Below are 16,998 nucleotides of genomic sequence, written 5' to 3'. Positions count from 1 at the left end.
CCTGAGATTATAACCTGAGCTGAAACCAAGAGTTGAATATTTAATAGACTATGCCACCCAGGTGCCTCTAGATGCAAAAATTTATAACAAAGTATTAGCAAATTGAATTAAAAAATATTTTGAAAAGATCATTTAGCGTGATTAAGTGAAAAATATTTCAGGGATGCAAAAATGGTTCAGTATCTGCAAATCAATCATGTTACACATTAACAAAATTAAAGATAAAAATTATACAGTCATCTCAATGCAGAAAAAGCATTTGACAAAATTCAACATCCATTCATAATAAGAATGCTCAAGAAAATGAATATAGAGGGAGTATACCTCAATATAATAAAGGCCATAAATAACAAACCCATAGCTAACATCATACTCACTGAAGAAAAGTTGAAAGCTTTTCCTTTAAGATGAGGAAAAAGACAAAGATGTCTACTCTCACCACTTTTATTCAGCATAGTAGTGGAAATCCTAGACATAGCAATCAGATAAGAAATAAAAGGTATCTAAATTAATAAGTAAAACTGTCACTATTTGAAGATGACCTGATACTATATATACAAAATTCTAAAAACTCCACTAAAAAACTATTAGAACCAAAAAACTATTAGAACTGATAAATGAATTCAGTAAAGTTGCATGATGCAAAGTTAATATTCAGAAATCTGTTGTGTTTCTATACACTAATTATGGACTAGTGAAAAGAGGAATTAAGCAAACAATTCAGTTACATCTGTATCAAAAAGAATAAAATACCTAGGAAAATATTTAACCAAGGAGGTAAAAGACCTGTACTCTAAAGACAACAAAGGAAAAGATATTCCATGCTCATGAGTTAGAAGAATTAATATTATTAATATGTCCATGCTACTGAAAGAAATCTACAGTTTCAATGCAGTCCTTATTAGAATACCAAGGATATCTTCACAGAACTAGAACAAATAATCCTAAAATTTGTATGAAATAACAAAAGACTGCCAAAGCCATCTTGAGAAAGAACAACAAAGCTGGAGGTATCACAATCCTAGTTTTTGAACAGTATTACAAAGCTATGTTAATCAAAACGGAATGGTACTGGTACAAAAATAGACACATGGATCAATGGCACTAAAGAGAGGGCCTACAAATAAACCCACACTTATAAGGTTGATTAATCTATAGCAAATGAGGTCAGAATATACAGTGGGAAAAGACAGTTTCTTTAATAAATGGTGTTGGGAAAACTGGACTGCTACATGGAAAAGAATGAAACTGCCTCACTTTCTTATACCATACACAAAATCAAATTCAAAATGGATTAAAGTCCTAAAGGTAAGAACTGAAATTATAAAACTCTTAGAACATAGGCAATAAACTCTTGGATATCAGCCTTAGCAGTATTTTTCTGAATGGTCCCAAGTCAAGGGAAACAAAAGTAAAAACACAGTTGGGACTGTATCAACCTAAAAAGCTTTTGCACAGCAAAGGAAACCATCAACAAAATGAAAAGACAACCTACTTAATGGGGAAGATATTTGCAAATGATATATCCAGTAAGGGGCTAATATCTAAAATATATAAAGAACACATATACCTCAACATCAAGAAAACAAATAGTCCCGTTTAAAACTGGGCAAAGGACCTAAGTAGACATTTTTCCAAAGAAGACATACAGATGGCCAAGAGACACATTGCATGGATCACTGGGTGTGGTGCATACAGTGAATTTTGGAACACTGAAAAAAATTTAAAAAATTTAAAAAAAGATGTTCAACATCCCTCATCATCAGGGAAATGCAAATCAAAACACCATGGGGTATCACCTCATAACTAGTCAGAATGGCTAATATCAAAAAGACAAATAGTAAGTGTTGGCAGGGATGTGGAGAAAAGAGAACTCTTGTGGACTGTTGGTGGGAATGTAAATTGGTACAGCTACTGTGAAAAATAATATGGCGGTTCCTCAAGAGATTAAAAATAGAAATACCATGTGACTTAGTAATCCCACTTCTGAGTATTTACACTAAGAAACTGAAAACACTAATTTGAAAAGGTACATGCACCCCTATGTTTACTGTAGCATTATTTTACAAGAACAAAGATACAGACGCAACACAAGTATCCTTTGATAGATGAATGGAAAAAGAAGGTGTGATATTTATACTAAACAATGGGGTACTGCTCAGCCATAAAAAAGAATTAAATCTAGCCATTCGTGACCGCATAGATGGATGTAGAGAGTATTATGCCAAGTGAAATAAGACAGGAACACAAATACTGTGTGGTATTACTTATATATGGAATCTAAAAAATAAAACAAATGAACAAAACAGAAACAGACACAGGTTTTCAGAGGGGTGGGGAGTGTGGGAGGGATGGACAAAATAGGTAAAGGGGAGTAAGAGGTACAAATTTCAATTACAAGTCATGGAGATGAAAAGTACATCGTAGGGAATACAGTTAATATTCTGTTTTTGTATGGTGACAGATAGTAACTGATAATGGTGATAATTTCATAATGTATATGAATGTCAAATCATTTTATTGTATACCTGAAGCTAATATTGTGTGTCAACAGTACTTCAGTTAAAAAAATAAAAATAATAAAAAAGGTGGCGATGTTCAAAGGTACAAAAACCTGACCTTATAATCCAATCCCCTTGATTATTAATGGTGTGGCTCTAGGCAAGTCTTTGTTTCTTCCTCTGCAACTATGAAGTGAGATTAATGGTTCCTACTCTATGTCACATACATAAATTTTTAAAAAGATTTTCAAAGTTTATTTATCTTAGAGAGAGAGAATGAGCACAAGCAAGGGGGAGGGGGAAGGGAGGGGGAGAAGCAGACTCCCCGCTGAGTAGGGAGCCCGACATGGGGATTAATCCCAGGACCCTGAGATCATGACCTGAGCCAAAGGCAGACGCTTAGCCTACTGAGCCACCCAGGTGCCCCTCACATACTTATTTTAAAAATCAAGTAAAATTACGTATGTAAAGGCACTTTGTAATGTGTGAAATCTGAAGTATTATCGTTAGTTTTATAGAGATCTATCCTACAGGGAGCATCTATAGGGCTTTGATTCTTCAACTCAAATCATTACCAAGAGGAAAGAACCAGAATTATTATGATTTTTAGTTTCCTGGGAGACTAGCATGTGTAATTTTGTTAATGCCTTTGCTAATTCACCTTTTGAGGGGTTTCCATTATTTCTTTGTATCAGTGTTCTATTCTTAAATTATTCCTATAGCCTCTGCAGCAGGAAAGAAGCAAACTGAGTACTTCTGTGTATCTGGTCCTGTCTTCTGTGCCAACAGGACCCAGTTTTACCACACTCTGACAGATCAGAGACTGGGGTGTTGTAGCTACTCCTAGAAAAGCCTGAATCTGTAATGTGGTGCCATGTGTGTTTTGCTGCACATCTTAATTTATATGAAATTGTGACCACTGACTATTCTTATTCAAGATTTCCATTTAACCTTCAAGTTTTCTGTTATAGGTCTTGATTTTCTCATTTATAACATTGGGATAAAAATTATACTTACTGCATGGGGTTATAAAGGTTAAAACAATAATGCCTGATACAAAGTGAACTATCAGTAAATGTTAGTTGTTATTATCATTACAAAGCGTTTATTATTTGTACATGATGAGAGTACATTTTTATTTGCCATAGAAAACATCCAGGGCCTTTACATAGTTTTCTTAGCAAATAATTAGTAGAATTGAGATGCCTACTTTCAGGCATTTTGCCATCATGCCAGACTACTAGGCTGCAGTGTTTACCTTAAAAAATAAATAAGCTAAATATTTATTATGTTTTAAGTTGGACTTTCCTTAAAGATACTTTAATGTCCTGGTGCCTGGGTGGCTTAGTTGGTTAAGCATCTGCCTTCAGCTCAGGTCATGATCTCAGGTCATGATCTCAGGATCACGGCTCAGGGTGGAGTCTGCTGCTTCCTCTCCCTCTGCCCCTCCCTCAGTTCATACACACCCTCTCTCGCTGTCTCTGTCTCTCAAATAAATAAAATCTTTTTTTTAAAAAGATACTTTATCTGCATCTTGCAAACTACAGTTATTCATACTCTTACCTATTCCTTATATTCAAGAAAATATTTTATCTACTGGTCACTTTTGAATCTGCTAACCCGGCAGTGGTAATTTTAAACATCAACTACAGGTGTAGCTTAAATTTAATACCCTCCTGATGTACCATGTTCTAGAATTTCATATAGTTGAGTCTACATGAGGAAATTATATAGAATAGAGATAAACTACATATGTTATCTACGCAGATTTTTGGTGGAGTTTTTTTTTTTTTTTTAATATTTATTTGACAGAAATCACAACTAGGCAGAGAGGCAGGCAGAGAGAGAGGAGGAAGCAGGCTCCCCATGGAGCAGAGAGCCCGATGCGGGGCTCGATCCCAGGACCCCAGGATCATGACCTGAGCTGAAGACAGAGACTTTAACCCACTGAGCCACCCAGGTGCCCCTTGGTGGAGCTTTTAATTTGCCTCTGGAAATCAGAATCTATATGAATTTCCTAAGCCTTTAAAGGTATTTATTTGATTTATGAGAGATGCTCAAGTTTGTGTTTTATCAACATTTATTTTTTTTTTTTCATGTAATTGTGCAGAGGTTCTTTCACTGGAATTTATCTTTTTTTTTTTAATATTTTTATTTGACAGAGGTTACAAGTAGGCAGAGAGGCAGGCAGAGAGGCAGGCAGAGAGAGAAGGAGGGGAAGCAGGCTCCCCACTGAGCAGAGAGCCCGATGCGGGGCTCGATCCCAGGACCCTGGGATCATGACCTGAGCTGAAGGCAGAGGCTTTAACCCACTGAGCCACCCAGGTGCCCCTGGAATTTATCTTTTAAAGGTTTACTTTGTATATTTCCTTAATTTATTTCTCAAAATAGCATTTTATTTTATTTTTAAAGATTTTATTTATTTATTTGACAGACAGCGAACACAAGTAGGCAGAGAAACAGGCAGAGAGAGAGAGGAGGAAGCAGACTCCCTGCTGAGCAGAGAGCCCGATGCGGGGCTCGATCCCAGGACCCTGGGATCATGACCCGAGCCAAAGGCAGAGGCTTTAACCCACTGAGCCACCCAGGCACCCCTCAAAATAGCATTTTAAATGTGCACCTAAATTCTAAAATATTTTTGTAAATAGAGAAGAGTTGGCTAATTTACTCATATATATTATCAGATTAAATCAGTTTTCCTCTTCCAATGACTAGTTTTAAAATAATGTTCAGATTCACTACTGTGAAGCTCGCCTAAGACACTAATTGCTGCCTGTTTATCATACAGTTGATCCTGTAGCAATTTTTAATTATTCCTTATCTATAGTTACTTTTACAAAATGAGCTTGTTTTCATAAAGTGTATGCAAAGTGTAATCAAAAGTTCAAAAACATCTATCAGGGATACTTGGGTTGCATCCGTATCTTCACTGTTGTAAATAATGCAGTAAACAGGGTTACATACATCTTTTCAAGTTAGTCTTTTTGTTTTCTTTTGGTAAATACTAGTAGCAGAATTATTGGATCATATGGTATTTCTATTTTTAATTTTTTGAGGAACTTCCATACTGTTTTCCCCATTGGCTGTACCAGTTTTCATTCCCACCTACAGTACACAAGGGTTCCTTTTTCTGTACCTCTTTACCAATGTGGATGGACCTAAGGGTATTATGCTAAGTGAAATAAGTCAGAGTGAGAAAGAAAAATACCATATGATTCCACTTGTATGTAGAATCAAAAAGCAAACAAACAAAAATAAAAAGAACCAGACCTGTAACTATAGACAACAAATTGAGGATTGCTGGAAGGAAGGGGTGGGAGATGGGCAAAACAGGTGAAGGGGAGTGGGAGATACAGGCTTCCAGTTATGGAATGAATACGTCATTGGGATGAAAGGTGTAGCATAGGGAATATAGTTGATAGAATATAAAATATAAACTAATAGAGTTGTGTGGTGACAGATGGTAATTACACTTGTGAGCATAGCACAACATATAAACTTTTTGAAGCACTGTGTTATACACCTGAAAGTAGTAGAACACTATGTGTCAACTAGACTCGATTTTAAGAAAAAAGTTTCAAAAACAAAGTGCTTTAAAAAAATGTAAAGAAATACTTGTCTAAATAAATGTGTATGTTCCAAAGCTTTTTTCTGGAATGATTCATAAGAAATCGTTCCAGGTGAGTTTCTTGGGAAGACAACAGAGTAAGGAAAAGCTCACTCACCCCATCCCATGGATACAACTAGATAACCCCTACGCCAGTGTAAAAACTCGAAAACAACCTGAAAACTGGTGGAACAGACTCTCTCCAAAGCTGAATGTTAGAGAAGGGGCTACACTGAAGAAGGTGTGAAGGGTGGACACATGGTTGGGAGCTCAGCAACTTTCAGGACTGTCTAAGAAAGGAGGGACCCTGTGGGCACACACAGGAGAGGAGAAGCGGACCCTCACACCAAGCACAAAAGGCATGGGGAATCTACATGAGGAAGATGAATCCACATAGCATTTGACTTTGAAAACCAGAGGGGCCTAATTTCATGAGTTCTTAAAATCAGTGGTGCTTAATGCCTAGAACTTAAAAAGTCAACAGGCTGGGCCCTTGGAGAAGCTGGAGGGCAGATTCCCCCACCCTTAAAGAGACAGCACAACAAACAGCCCAACAGAGATACAGCATAGAAGCAAAGTGAAAATGCTTGGGGTGTATCAGGAGATTTATTTACTAACCTCAAAGTGTGTGCGGGAGTGGCAGGAATCTATCAGAGACTTCTCTGGGAAGAGAGGAGCTGGCAGGCACCAATTTCTTTCCCCTTCACCCCAGCATAGATACATGGATACCTGGGGGACCCAGCTCAGTGACAACACTCTCCACCTAACTTGCCTACCTCCCTGTGTTCTCCTGTGGACATAACCTTCCAATCCACCCTTGGCTGTAGCCTATCCAAAGTGGTGCCACAAGCATGGCAGTGTACAAGTAGCCACAACAGGGGCCAGTACCACTCCAAGGTAACTCCTGCCCTGGGGAGAGGGGTAGACAGCCACACACTAGTCCAACTTCAGCCCCAGCAGTAAGATAGGGGCAGATATCCAATCTGACTACAGACCCTACCCAGAACAGAGGCTTCTCAGGGGACAACACACAGAAAGTGCCCCATGCTACTGTATCTCCGGCAAACACCTGGTCCCACTCAAGCCCACTGTGGCCCCAAACTGTCTCACTAACAACACAGGGATTAATCCCTGTCCACCACAGGCAAAGAGCCATCACAGATGACTGCCCTGAGGCAAAAGCAGCTGAACCACAGTAGTAGGGCACTTGCAACACAATAGGAGACATCCATGAAGTGCCAGGTTCTGGTGAATAGGGGACATTGGATGCAAGGCACTACAAGCCACTATTTGCAAGAGCAGGAGACATAGTTGACTTTACTAACACATTGAAACAGAGTTCAACAAAATGAAGAGTCAGAGGAGTATGTCCCAAATGAAAGAACAAAATAAAATCACAGCGAGAGAGCTAAACAAAATGGAAATAAGTCATATGCCTGATAGAGAATTTAAAGTAATCGTCATAAAGGTACTTGCTGGACTTGAGAAGAGTGGGCGACCTCAGTAAAACCTTTAACAAAAAGATACAAAACAAAGAAGAACCAGTCAGAGATGAACTCAATAACTGAAATTAGAAATATGCTAGATGGAATAAATAGTAGACTAGAGGAAACAGAAGATTGGATTGGCAAGCTGGAGGGCAGAGTAATGGAAAACAATTAAACTGAACAGGAGAGAGAAAAAATAATAATAAATGAAAATAGACCTGGCGAACTCAGTGATACCATCAAGTATAATAACGTTTGCATTATAGAGCGCTCAGAAAGAGAAGGAGTGAAAAAGGAGCAGAAAATTTATTTGAAGAAATAATAACTGAAAAATTCCCTAATCTGGGGAAGAGAACAGAAATCCAGATCCAAGGGGCACAAGGGCCCCCAACAAAATCGACCCAAGGAGGTCCACACTAAGACACATAGTATTGAATGGCAAGAAGTAAGGATAAGGGGAGAATTTTCAAAGCAGAAAACAAAACAAAACAAAACAAGAAACAGTTACTACAAGGAAAATCCTGTAAGGCTATCAGCAGATTTTTCAGCAGGAACTTTGCAGGCTCAAGGAGTAGCATGATATATTTGAAGTGCTGAAGGGAAAAAATCTGCAGTCAAGAATATCGATCAAGGTTATCATTTAGAATAGAAGGAGAGAGAGAGTTTCCCAGACAAAAGTTAAAAGAATTTATGAGCCCTAAAATAGCCATGCAAGAAATAATAAAGGTAACTCTTTGAATGGAAAGAAAAGACCAGAAACGGGAGTAAGAAGAGTAGGAAGCTCAAAAGCAGTAAAATTAACTATATCTGTAAAAATCAGTCAAGGGATTCACAAAATAAAAGGATATAAATATGATGCCATATTCCTAAAATGTGGGGGAAGAGGAATAAAGGATCAGTTCAAATTTAAGTGACCATCAACTTAAGATAGATTGCTATATGCATAACATGTTATTTATACACCTAATGGTAGCAACAGATCAAAAATCAGTAATAGATTTGGAAGATATAAAGCAAAAGAAATCCAATATATCATTAAAGAAAACCAGTAAACTGTGAGAGAATAAAGCAAGGGAAGAAAGGAACAGAGAGGAACTACCAAAACAACAATAAAACAAGTTAACCAAATGGCAGTAAATACATACCTATTAATACTTGCTTTGAATGTAAATGGACTAAGTGCTCCATTCAAAAGGTTTAGGGTGAGAGACCCATCTATATGTTCCTATAAGAGACTCATTTCAAACCTAAAGACACATAGTTTGAAAGTGAACCGATAGAAACGCATTTATCATGCAAATGAAAGTGAAAAGAAAGCCAGGGTAGCAATATCTGTAAATCAGACAAAATAGGCTTTTAACCAAAAAGATAGAACAATTATAAATATTTATGCACCAGTATGGGAGCACCTATATATAACCCAAATATAAAACATCGTCTAGTAACAGACCTAAAGGAAGTAACTGATAGTAATGTAATAATAGTAGGAGACTTTAACATGCCAGTTATATCACTGGATAGATCATCCAAACAGAAAAATCAACAAGGAAACAGTGGCTTTGAATGGCACATTGGCCCAGATGGATCTAACAGATATATTCAGAACATTCTATCCTAAAACAGCAGAATTTACATTCTTTTTAAGTGCACATGGAACATTATCCAGAATAGATCACATATTAGGCCCCTGAGAAAGTCTCAAATTTAAAAAGGTTGAAGTCATATCATGCATTTCTTCTGGCCACATCTCTATAAAACTAGAAATCAGTTACAAGAAAAAATAAAGAATACAACTACATGGAGATTATGTAACATTCTGCTAAACAATGAGCCAACCAAGAAATCAAAGAGAAAAATTAAAAAATAGAGATGAGGAAAATAAAAACATAAGGGTGCAAGATCTTTGGGGGTACAGCAAAAGTTCTGAAAGGGAAGCTTATAGCAACACAGGCCTACCTCAAAAAGCAAGAAAAACTTCAAATAACCTAACCTTACACCTAAAAGAGGCAGAAAAAGAACTAACAAAACCTGAAAGCAGTAGAAGGAAGGAAATAATAAAGATCAGAGCAGATATGAAGGAAATAGAAACGAAAAACAAAACAAAACAAAAAACAACAAAAAAACCCCCAATAGATCAGTGAAACTAGGAGCTGGTTCTTGGAAAAGATAACAGAATTGATAGGCCTTTTAGCCAGATCATGAAAAAGAGAGGACTCAAAATTAGAAATTATAGAGGAGAAATAACAACTGACAGCACAGAAATATAAAGCATTATAAGAGAATATTATGGTAAATTCTATGTCAACAAATTGGACAACCTAAAAGAAGTGGTTAAAATTCCTAGAAACATGTAACCTCCCAAAACTGAATCAGAAAGAAATAGAAATTTGAGCCAGCAATGAATTTGAGTTAGTAATCAAAAGACTCCCAACAAACAAAAGTCCAAATGGCTACACAAGTGAATTCTACCAAACAGTTAAGGAAAAGGTAATACATTGTTCTCAAACTATTAAAAAAAAAGGGGGGGGGGGCAGAAGAAAAGCTTTCAATTCATTCTATGAGGCCAGATAAAGACCCTATAAAAAAAGAATCACAGCCAATATCTCTGATGAACATAGATGCAAAAATCCTCAACAAAATATTAGCAAACTGAATCTAACAGTACATTAAAAAATCATTCACCATTATGAAGTGGGATTTATTCCTGGGATGTAAGGGTGATTCAGTATTCATAAATCATCATTGTGATACATCAAATCAACAAGAGAAAGGATAGCCATATGATCATTTAAATAGTTGCAGAAAAAGCATTTGACAAAGTACAACATTCATTGATGATAAAAGCAACAAAGTAAGCTTAGAGGGAACATGCTTCAACATAATAAAGGCTATATATATGAAAACCCATAGCTAACATCATGGTGGTGAAAAGCAGAGCTTTCCCTCTAAGGTCAGGAATAGGATAAGAATGTCTACCCTTAAACCCCTTCTATTCAACATAGTACTGGAAGTCCTAGCCACAGCAGTCAGACAACAAAAAGAAAAGGCATCCAAATTGGTAAGGAAGAAGTAAGACTGTTACTATTGGCAGATGACCTAATACTACATACAGAAAACCCTTGAAGACTCCACCAAAAAATGATTAGAACTGATAATGAATGCCATAAGGTCGCAGGATACAGTCAATAAACATATCTGTTGCATTTCTATATACTAACAATGAAGTAGCAGAAAGAGAAGTTAAGAAAACAGTCCCATCTAAAATTGCACCCAAAATAATAAAATATCTAGGAGTAAACTTAACCAAGGAGGCAAAAGACCTGTGCTGTGAAAACTATAAAACATTGATGAAACAAAGACAACATCAACAAATGTTAAGTTATGCCATGCTCATGGGTTGGAAGAATCAATATTGTTAAAATGTCCATAGTACTCAAAGCAATCAACAGATTTTAACGCAATCCCTATCACAGTACCAACAGAATTTTTCACAGAAGTAGAACAAGCAATTGTGTAATTTGTTTGGAACCAGAAAAGACCCTGAATAGCAACAGCAATCTTGTGCAAGAAGAACAAAACAAGAACAATCCCGGATTTCAAGATATACTACAAAGCTGTGGTAATCACAACAGTATGGTACTGGCACAAAAACAAGCACATAGATCAATGGAGAATAGAGAGCCCAGAAATAAACCCATGATTATATGGTCAATTAATCTTTGACAAAGGAGGTGAGACTATGCAGTGGGAAAAAGCCAGCCTATTTAGTAAATGGTATAGGACAGCTACATACAAACAAATGAAATGGAACACTTTCTCACACCTTAAAATGGATTAAAGGCATAAATGTGAGACCTGAACCATGAGTCCTAGAAGTAGGCAGTAATTTCTTTGGCATTGGCCATAGCAACATTTTTCTAATACGTCTCCTGAGGCAAGAGAAATAAAAGCAAAATTGATGCTCAGTATCACTCATCCTCAGGGAAATGCAAATCAAAACCACAATGAGATATCACCTTATACCTGTCAGATTGGCTAAAATAAAAAATACAAGAGATAGCAAGTATTGACAAGGATGTGGAGAATAAGGACCCCTTGTCCACTGTTGGTAGTACTGCAAGCTGGTATAGCCCCTGTGGAAAACAGCATGGAGGTTCCTCAAAAAATTAAGAGAATTACCATATGGTCCAGTCAGTAATACCACAACTGAGTATTTACCCAAGGAATATGGAAACAGTATCTAATTCAAAAAGATATATGCATTCCTATCTTTATTGCAGCATTAGTTACACTTGCCATATTATGGAAGCAGACTGTCCACTGATAGCTAAGTGAATAAGGAAGATCTGTATGTACACACAAAAACACACGAATATTACTCAGCCATAAAAAAGAATGAAATCTTGTAATTTGCAACAACATGGATGGTTCTAGAGGGTATAATGCTAAGTGTAAGAAGTCAGTCAGATGGGGAGGGCACGTTTTGCATGGAGCACTGGGTGTTGTGCAAAAAGAATGAATACTGTTACGCTGAAAAATAAATAAATAAAAAGGGAAACAGTGCAAAAAAAAAAAAAAAAAAAGAAGTCAGTCAGAGAAAGACAAATACCCACATGATTTCACTTATATGTGGAATTTAAGAAACAAAATGAACAAAGAAAAAAAGACAAACCAAAAAACAGACTCTCAACTCTGGAGAACGAACTGATGTTCATCAGAGATGAGGTGGGTGGGGGATGGGTGAAATAAGTGAAGGGGGTTAAAAGTACACTTATCCTGATGAGCCCTGAGTAATGTATAGAACTAATGAATCACTATGTTACACATTTGCAACTAGTATAACATTATGTTAACTATGCTAGAGTTAAAAAAAAAATCCAGTTCTTTGGGATAAATTTGGGTAGGGTGGAAAGCAGGAAGCCTTTTCATTTTAATTTGTATCTGTATGTAATCTCATTACCATACTGTTATTTTTTAAAACCTCAGCAAGGGTTAACTAGTTGGGAGATTTTGGATTTTGGACCTTTTTTTCCTCTATTAATACTAATGTTTAGGGACACCTGGGTGACTCAGTTGGTTAGGTGTCTGCCTTCGGCTTAGGTCATGATCCTGGAGTCTCGGGATTGAGCCCCATGTCTGACTCCCTGCTCAGCAGGGAGTCTACTTCTCCCTCTGCAGCTCAACCTGCTTGTGTGTGCTCTGTTTCTCAAATAAAATCTTTTAAAAAAACAAATTAAAAAAAAACAAACACCTTTATTTAGAATAGCTTGTAAATATATAAAAAAGTGAAAATGGCTACTAATGATAAATTTATCAAGTTTCTTATCTTAGACAATGACCATAAAAAAATCTAGTTTCATTTAGATAAGACTGATAAAGCCTTTACTCCTACAAATATATTTTTCAAAATAAAATATTCTCTAGTATATTTATATGATGATTTTATAGCTTTTCATTATTAACCTTTAGCTGTATCTTCCTTGCAGCAATTTTACCTGCTCAGGAATGGAAACCTCCTCTTCCTGCTTATGATTTTCTAAGTATGATGGATGCTGCAGCATCTCACCATCCCACAAGGAAAGATCCCGAGTGTACAAAAAAAACAGATGCATCGGAGAATGATAAAAAACAGGAAGACAAATCAGCAACCAGAAAAGAACCAATTGAAACACTGAGAATAAAGCATTGGAATAGAAGTAATTGGTTTAAAGAAGGAGGAAAATCATTTAGGCATGATAATAAAGAGTTATGAGTTGGTTTCCTAGGGCTGTGGAGAGCTTTACAAAGTTTTTTAGTTTATTTGATAGCCTGAAGAATTTATTAAAAAATAATACTAAATCATTTCAAGTTTCTAGACCAGTTTTGTCCAATGACAATATGTGAGCCTTAGATGTTACTTAGAATTTTCTAGTAGCACATTTTAGAAAAAAGTAAAAATGCACAGGTGAAATTAATCTTAATATTTCATCCAGTAAGTATGCTAAAATAGCTCGGTTAACATCAAAATTATAATGAGATATTTTACATTCTTTTTTTTCTGGCAAGTCTTCAAAATGCAGTGGCTATTTTACCCTTTCTGTACAGAGCAGCCACATGTGGCTAGTGACTGCTGTGACTAGTGACCGTTATATGTAATTTAACTTAGTTCTAGCCGTGAATTAGAATAAAAATGCAACTCTGTTTTAATCAGTTGGCTCCACAATGGTATCACACATCTGGAAATTGTATTTGTTCTGTTGTAGGTATGATGTTAAAACCAGTGTTTTTAAACCAGGGAGCAGTTTGCCCCCCAGGGGACATTTGGCAATGTCAAGAGACATTTTTGCTTGTCATGACTAGGGGTAGTGGGTAGAGGCCAGGAATGCTGCTAAATACCCTGTCATGCTTTGGACAGCCCCTCACAACAAAGAACTGTGCTGCCCAAATGTCAGTAGTGCCATGGCTGGGTAACCCTGTGTTAAACTAACCTGTGGTAGAATGTTCTTGTTCTGCTCAGTTATGTCTGAAAAAATCTTGAATGTTAGAGATAAATATTATCCGGACACAACCATATCTTTTTTTTCTTTTTTCTTTTTTAAGATTTTATCTGGACACAACTATATCTTTTTTTTTTCTTTTTTTAAAGATTATATTTGTTTATTTGACAGAGAGAGATCACAAGTAGGCGGAGCAGCAGCAGAGAGAGAGAGAGGTTAAAGCAGGCTCCCCGCTGAGCAAAGAGCCCAATGTGGGGCTCGATCCCAGGACCCTGAGATCATGACCTGAGCCAGAGGCAGACACTTAACCCACTGAGCCACCCAGGCACCCCTGGACACAACCATATCTTATAAATTCATTTTTATAGTATTTTTGAAAGGTGATGAGATAACACTAAAAAGGACTGAATTATATATATATAAACACACAGAAACATGAAATTGATTAGTTATTGTACCATAGCCAGAAATTGACAGTTGTTAATAACATGTTCTTTTAATAATTTTAAAGCGTCTAGATTTCAGACTACCTTCAAAAACTTCCTTTAACCTATGTCATGACCTCTATTGGATCACGTACGCTATATCAATTGGGTTTCTTTGGTTGCAAGCAACAGAAACTTAAGCAAAATGGAAATGGTGGATAATCATGGAGTTAGAAGAAAGGATAAGCCACATTTTTAAAAAGATAGGAACCAAGGCTGTTCTGGGATCTATGTGTGAGGAACCAACAGCTTGGTGATGAATCAGTTCCAATTGTTTTTCTATCTTTTGTGACTCAGGGAATCCTGGGAAACTTGCTTAGGGGAAGAGTGGACATATGCATAAGCAGGATCATGGAGTTTACAAATCAGTAAGGGTCTATCTTTGGTAATAGAGAGTAATCAAATAGATATACCTTGGGAGTTGTGTTCCCATTAAGATGTAGAAAGCTGCAGGAGAATGTTACCCTTATCCTAACATCAAGAAAAAAATCATAATTTTCATACTTACCAGAGAAGGCAACCAAAGGAACTGAACAAGACCTTTCAAAGGGAGACAGGATATATGAATGGTTTCCCCTTTGGCAAAGAGTAGAACACTAAAGCAAGTAAGAAGAAATTATCAAGAACTTGGGAAGAGTCTAAGATTTTAGCCTACCTTCAAGTTATGTTAGTGTGCCATAGTTTCTTTAATCAGAGGAAAATGACTTTAATTACTCACTGTAATAGCATTTATCAGAGTGCTAGTTCCCTGATTCCCAGTCCTACAGTGCCATCAGAAGAGGCACTGATACCTATATAGGCAGTGGGTCACATTGCAAGGGAGGAACCCTGAGCTTAAGGAGCCTAAATATTTTATAATAGGGATTAAGTGTGCCTTTCCTCCAGAGGGAGACATCTTTATGATAGTAGACCATAATCAAACCTAGTTCTTATTTTCCCAGGCTGAAAAGGTAGTCCAGGACAAAGGCAGTCAGTGCTTCTATTCATAAATGACTCAGAAATGGGAGACCTTGGAGAAATTGTCTCCCAACAGACATTAGCTAAATTTCAAAGTATTCCTTAAAGGCTAAGTGTGGATAAAAATATAAGCTTGGACGGCACCTGGGTGGCTCAGTGGGTTAAGCCGCTGCCTTCGGCTCAGGTCATGATCTCAGGGTCCTGGGATCGAGTCCCGCATCGGGCTCTCTGCTCAACAGGGGGCCTGCTTCCCTCTCTCTCTCTGCCTGCCTCTCTGCCTGCCTCTCTGCCTACTTCTCTGCCTACTTGTGATCTCTTTCTGTCAAGTAAATAAAAAAAAAAAATCTTAAAAAAAAAATATATATATAAGCTTGGAATAAGTGGGAACCCTGACAGGACAACAGTTAACATTCATTCATTCTGGGGCTCCTTTTCATAAGCTCCCACCGGTTACTAATGAAGACCCCTAGGGCAGGAGCCTGGCAAGAAGAGATCCCTCAGTAACACAGGCATGTGTTGTGATAGACGTGAAACACTACCCACTTCCTCAGATCTTTCTCTTGTATAAGTAAAAGCCATTAAAAACAAGCCATTAGGCACTGGTGGAGGGACAGCAAACCTTCCCCACTCCAGGACCCAGGCAAACATCCACTGCCTCTGGGGGAAGGGCAAATACAGAAACTTTTGGCCCTGAGGAGAGACAGAATACCTCTTAGGCCCAGGATCCTGCCCCAATACCAAGCAGAAATCTATCACTGGGAGAATGTAAGAACACTTCTGTTTACACACTGTGAGAAGTGTCTCTGCCATGTTTAATTGCCATGGGGGAGGAGTTAGAAATTTTCAGAAGGTGTTAGCACAGGAAGCAGCTACACAGACCCTACTTAAGTCTGAAGATGGGCCAGGAGACCCAAAAACTTATACTCCCACTCATTATCGGCTCCATATCAAATAACAAGTAATAACAGTTTACAAGTTTGGGAAGCACAAGAAAGTGGGATGACATGAACAACCAGGAATTGCTGAAAGCTGAGGGTAGAGTTGGAAAATGAACCCTTGGACACCTGGGTCTGACTCTGTAAGATTATAGGAGCACATTCCTGAAGGCATAGGCAGACCATAGTACAGTAAAGGTAAAAATAACAAAATCAAAACCAGTTTCAACTGACTAAATTTACACAGGCCTTCACGCTAATGGCCAGATATAGATGTTATTAATCTATCTCTACTATTTTCCACAGGATGTGTGGCATTCAGTTGAAAATTCTAAGACTGGGACATCTGGTTGGCTCAGTCAGTTAAGCATCCAACTTTTGATTTCAGCTCAGGTCATGATCTCAGGGTCATGAGAGAAGAGCCCCATTGTCAGGGTCTGCGCTAAGTAAGGAGTCTGCTTCTCTCTCTCTCTCCCATTCTCCCTTCCCCTGCTCACTCTCTCTCTCTAAATAAGTCTTAAAAAAAAAAATTCTAAGACTAAAAGAATCC

The 16,998-nt window shown here is 37.4% G+C and overlaps 1 protein-coding gene across 5 annotated transcripts in view; it reads left to right on the top strand.

The window, feature by feature from the left end:
- Positions 1–14,143, top strand: part of TXNDC16 (thioredoxin domain containing 16) — a 115,295-nt gene extending 101,152 nt beyond the window's left edge. For all 5 annotated transcript variants that reach the window (XM_046009812.1, XM_046009811.1, XM_046009813.1 and 2 more), the window contains one exon: positions 13,082–14,143. In XM_046009812.1, the coding sequence (XP_045865768.1) occupies positions 13,082–13,347 (266 nt within the window). In that variant the 3' untranslated portion in view covers positions 13,348–14,143. The remainder of the gene's footprint in view (positions 1–13,081) is intronic.
- The last annotated feature ends 2,855 nt before the right edge of the window (positions 14,144–16,998 follow it).

This window comes from Meles meles, chromosome 6, assembly GCF_922984935.1.
Source record: "Meles meles chromosome 6, mMelMel3.1 paternal haplotype, whole genome shotgun sequence".
In the NCBI taxonomy this organism is placed as follows: domain Eukaryota; kingdom Metazoa; phylum Chordata; class Mammalia; order Carnivora; family Mustelidae; genus Meles; species Meles meles.
Note: the sequence above shows the minus strand (reverse complement) of the source record. Positions and strands in the feature narration are given on the sequence as shown.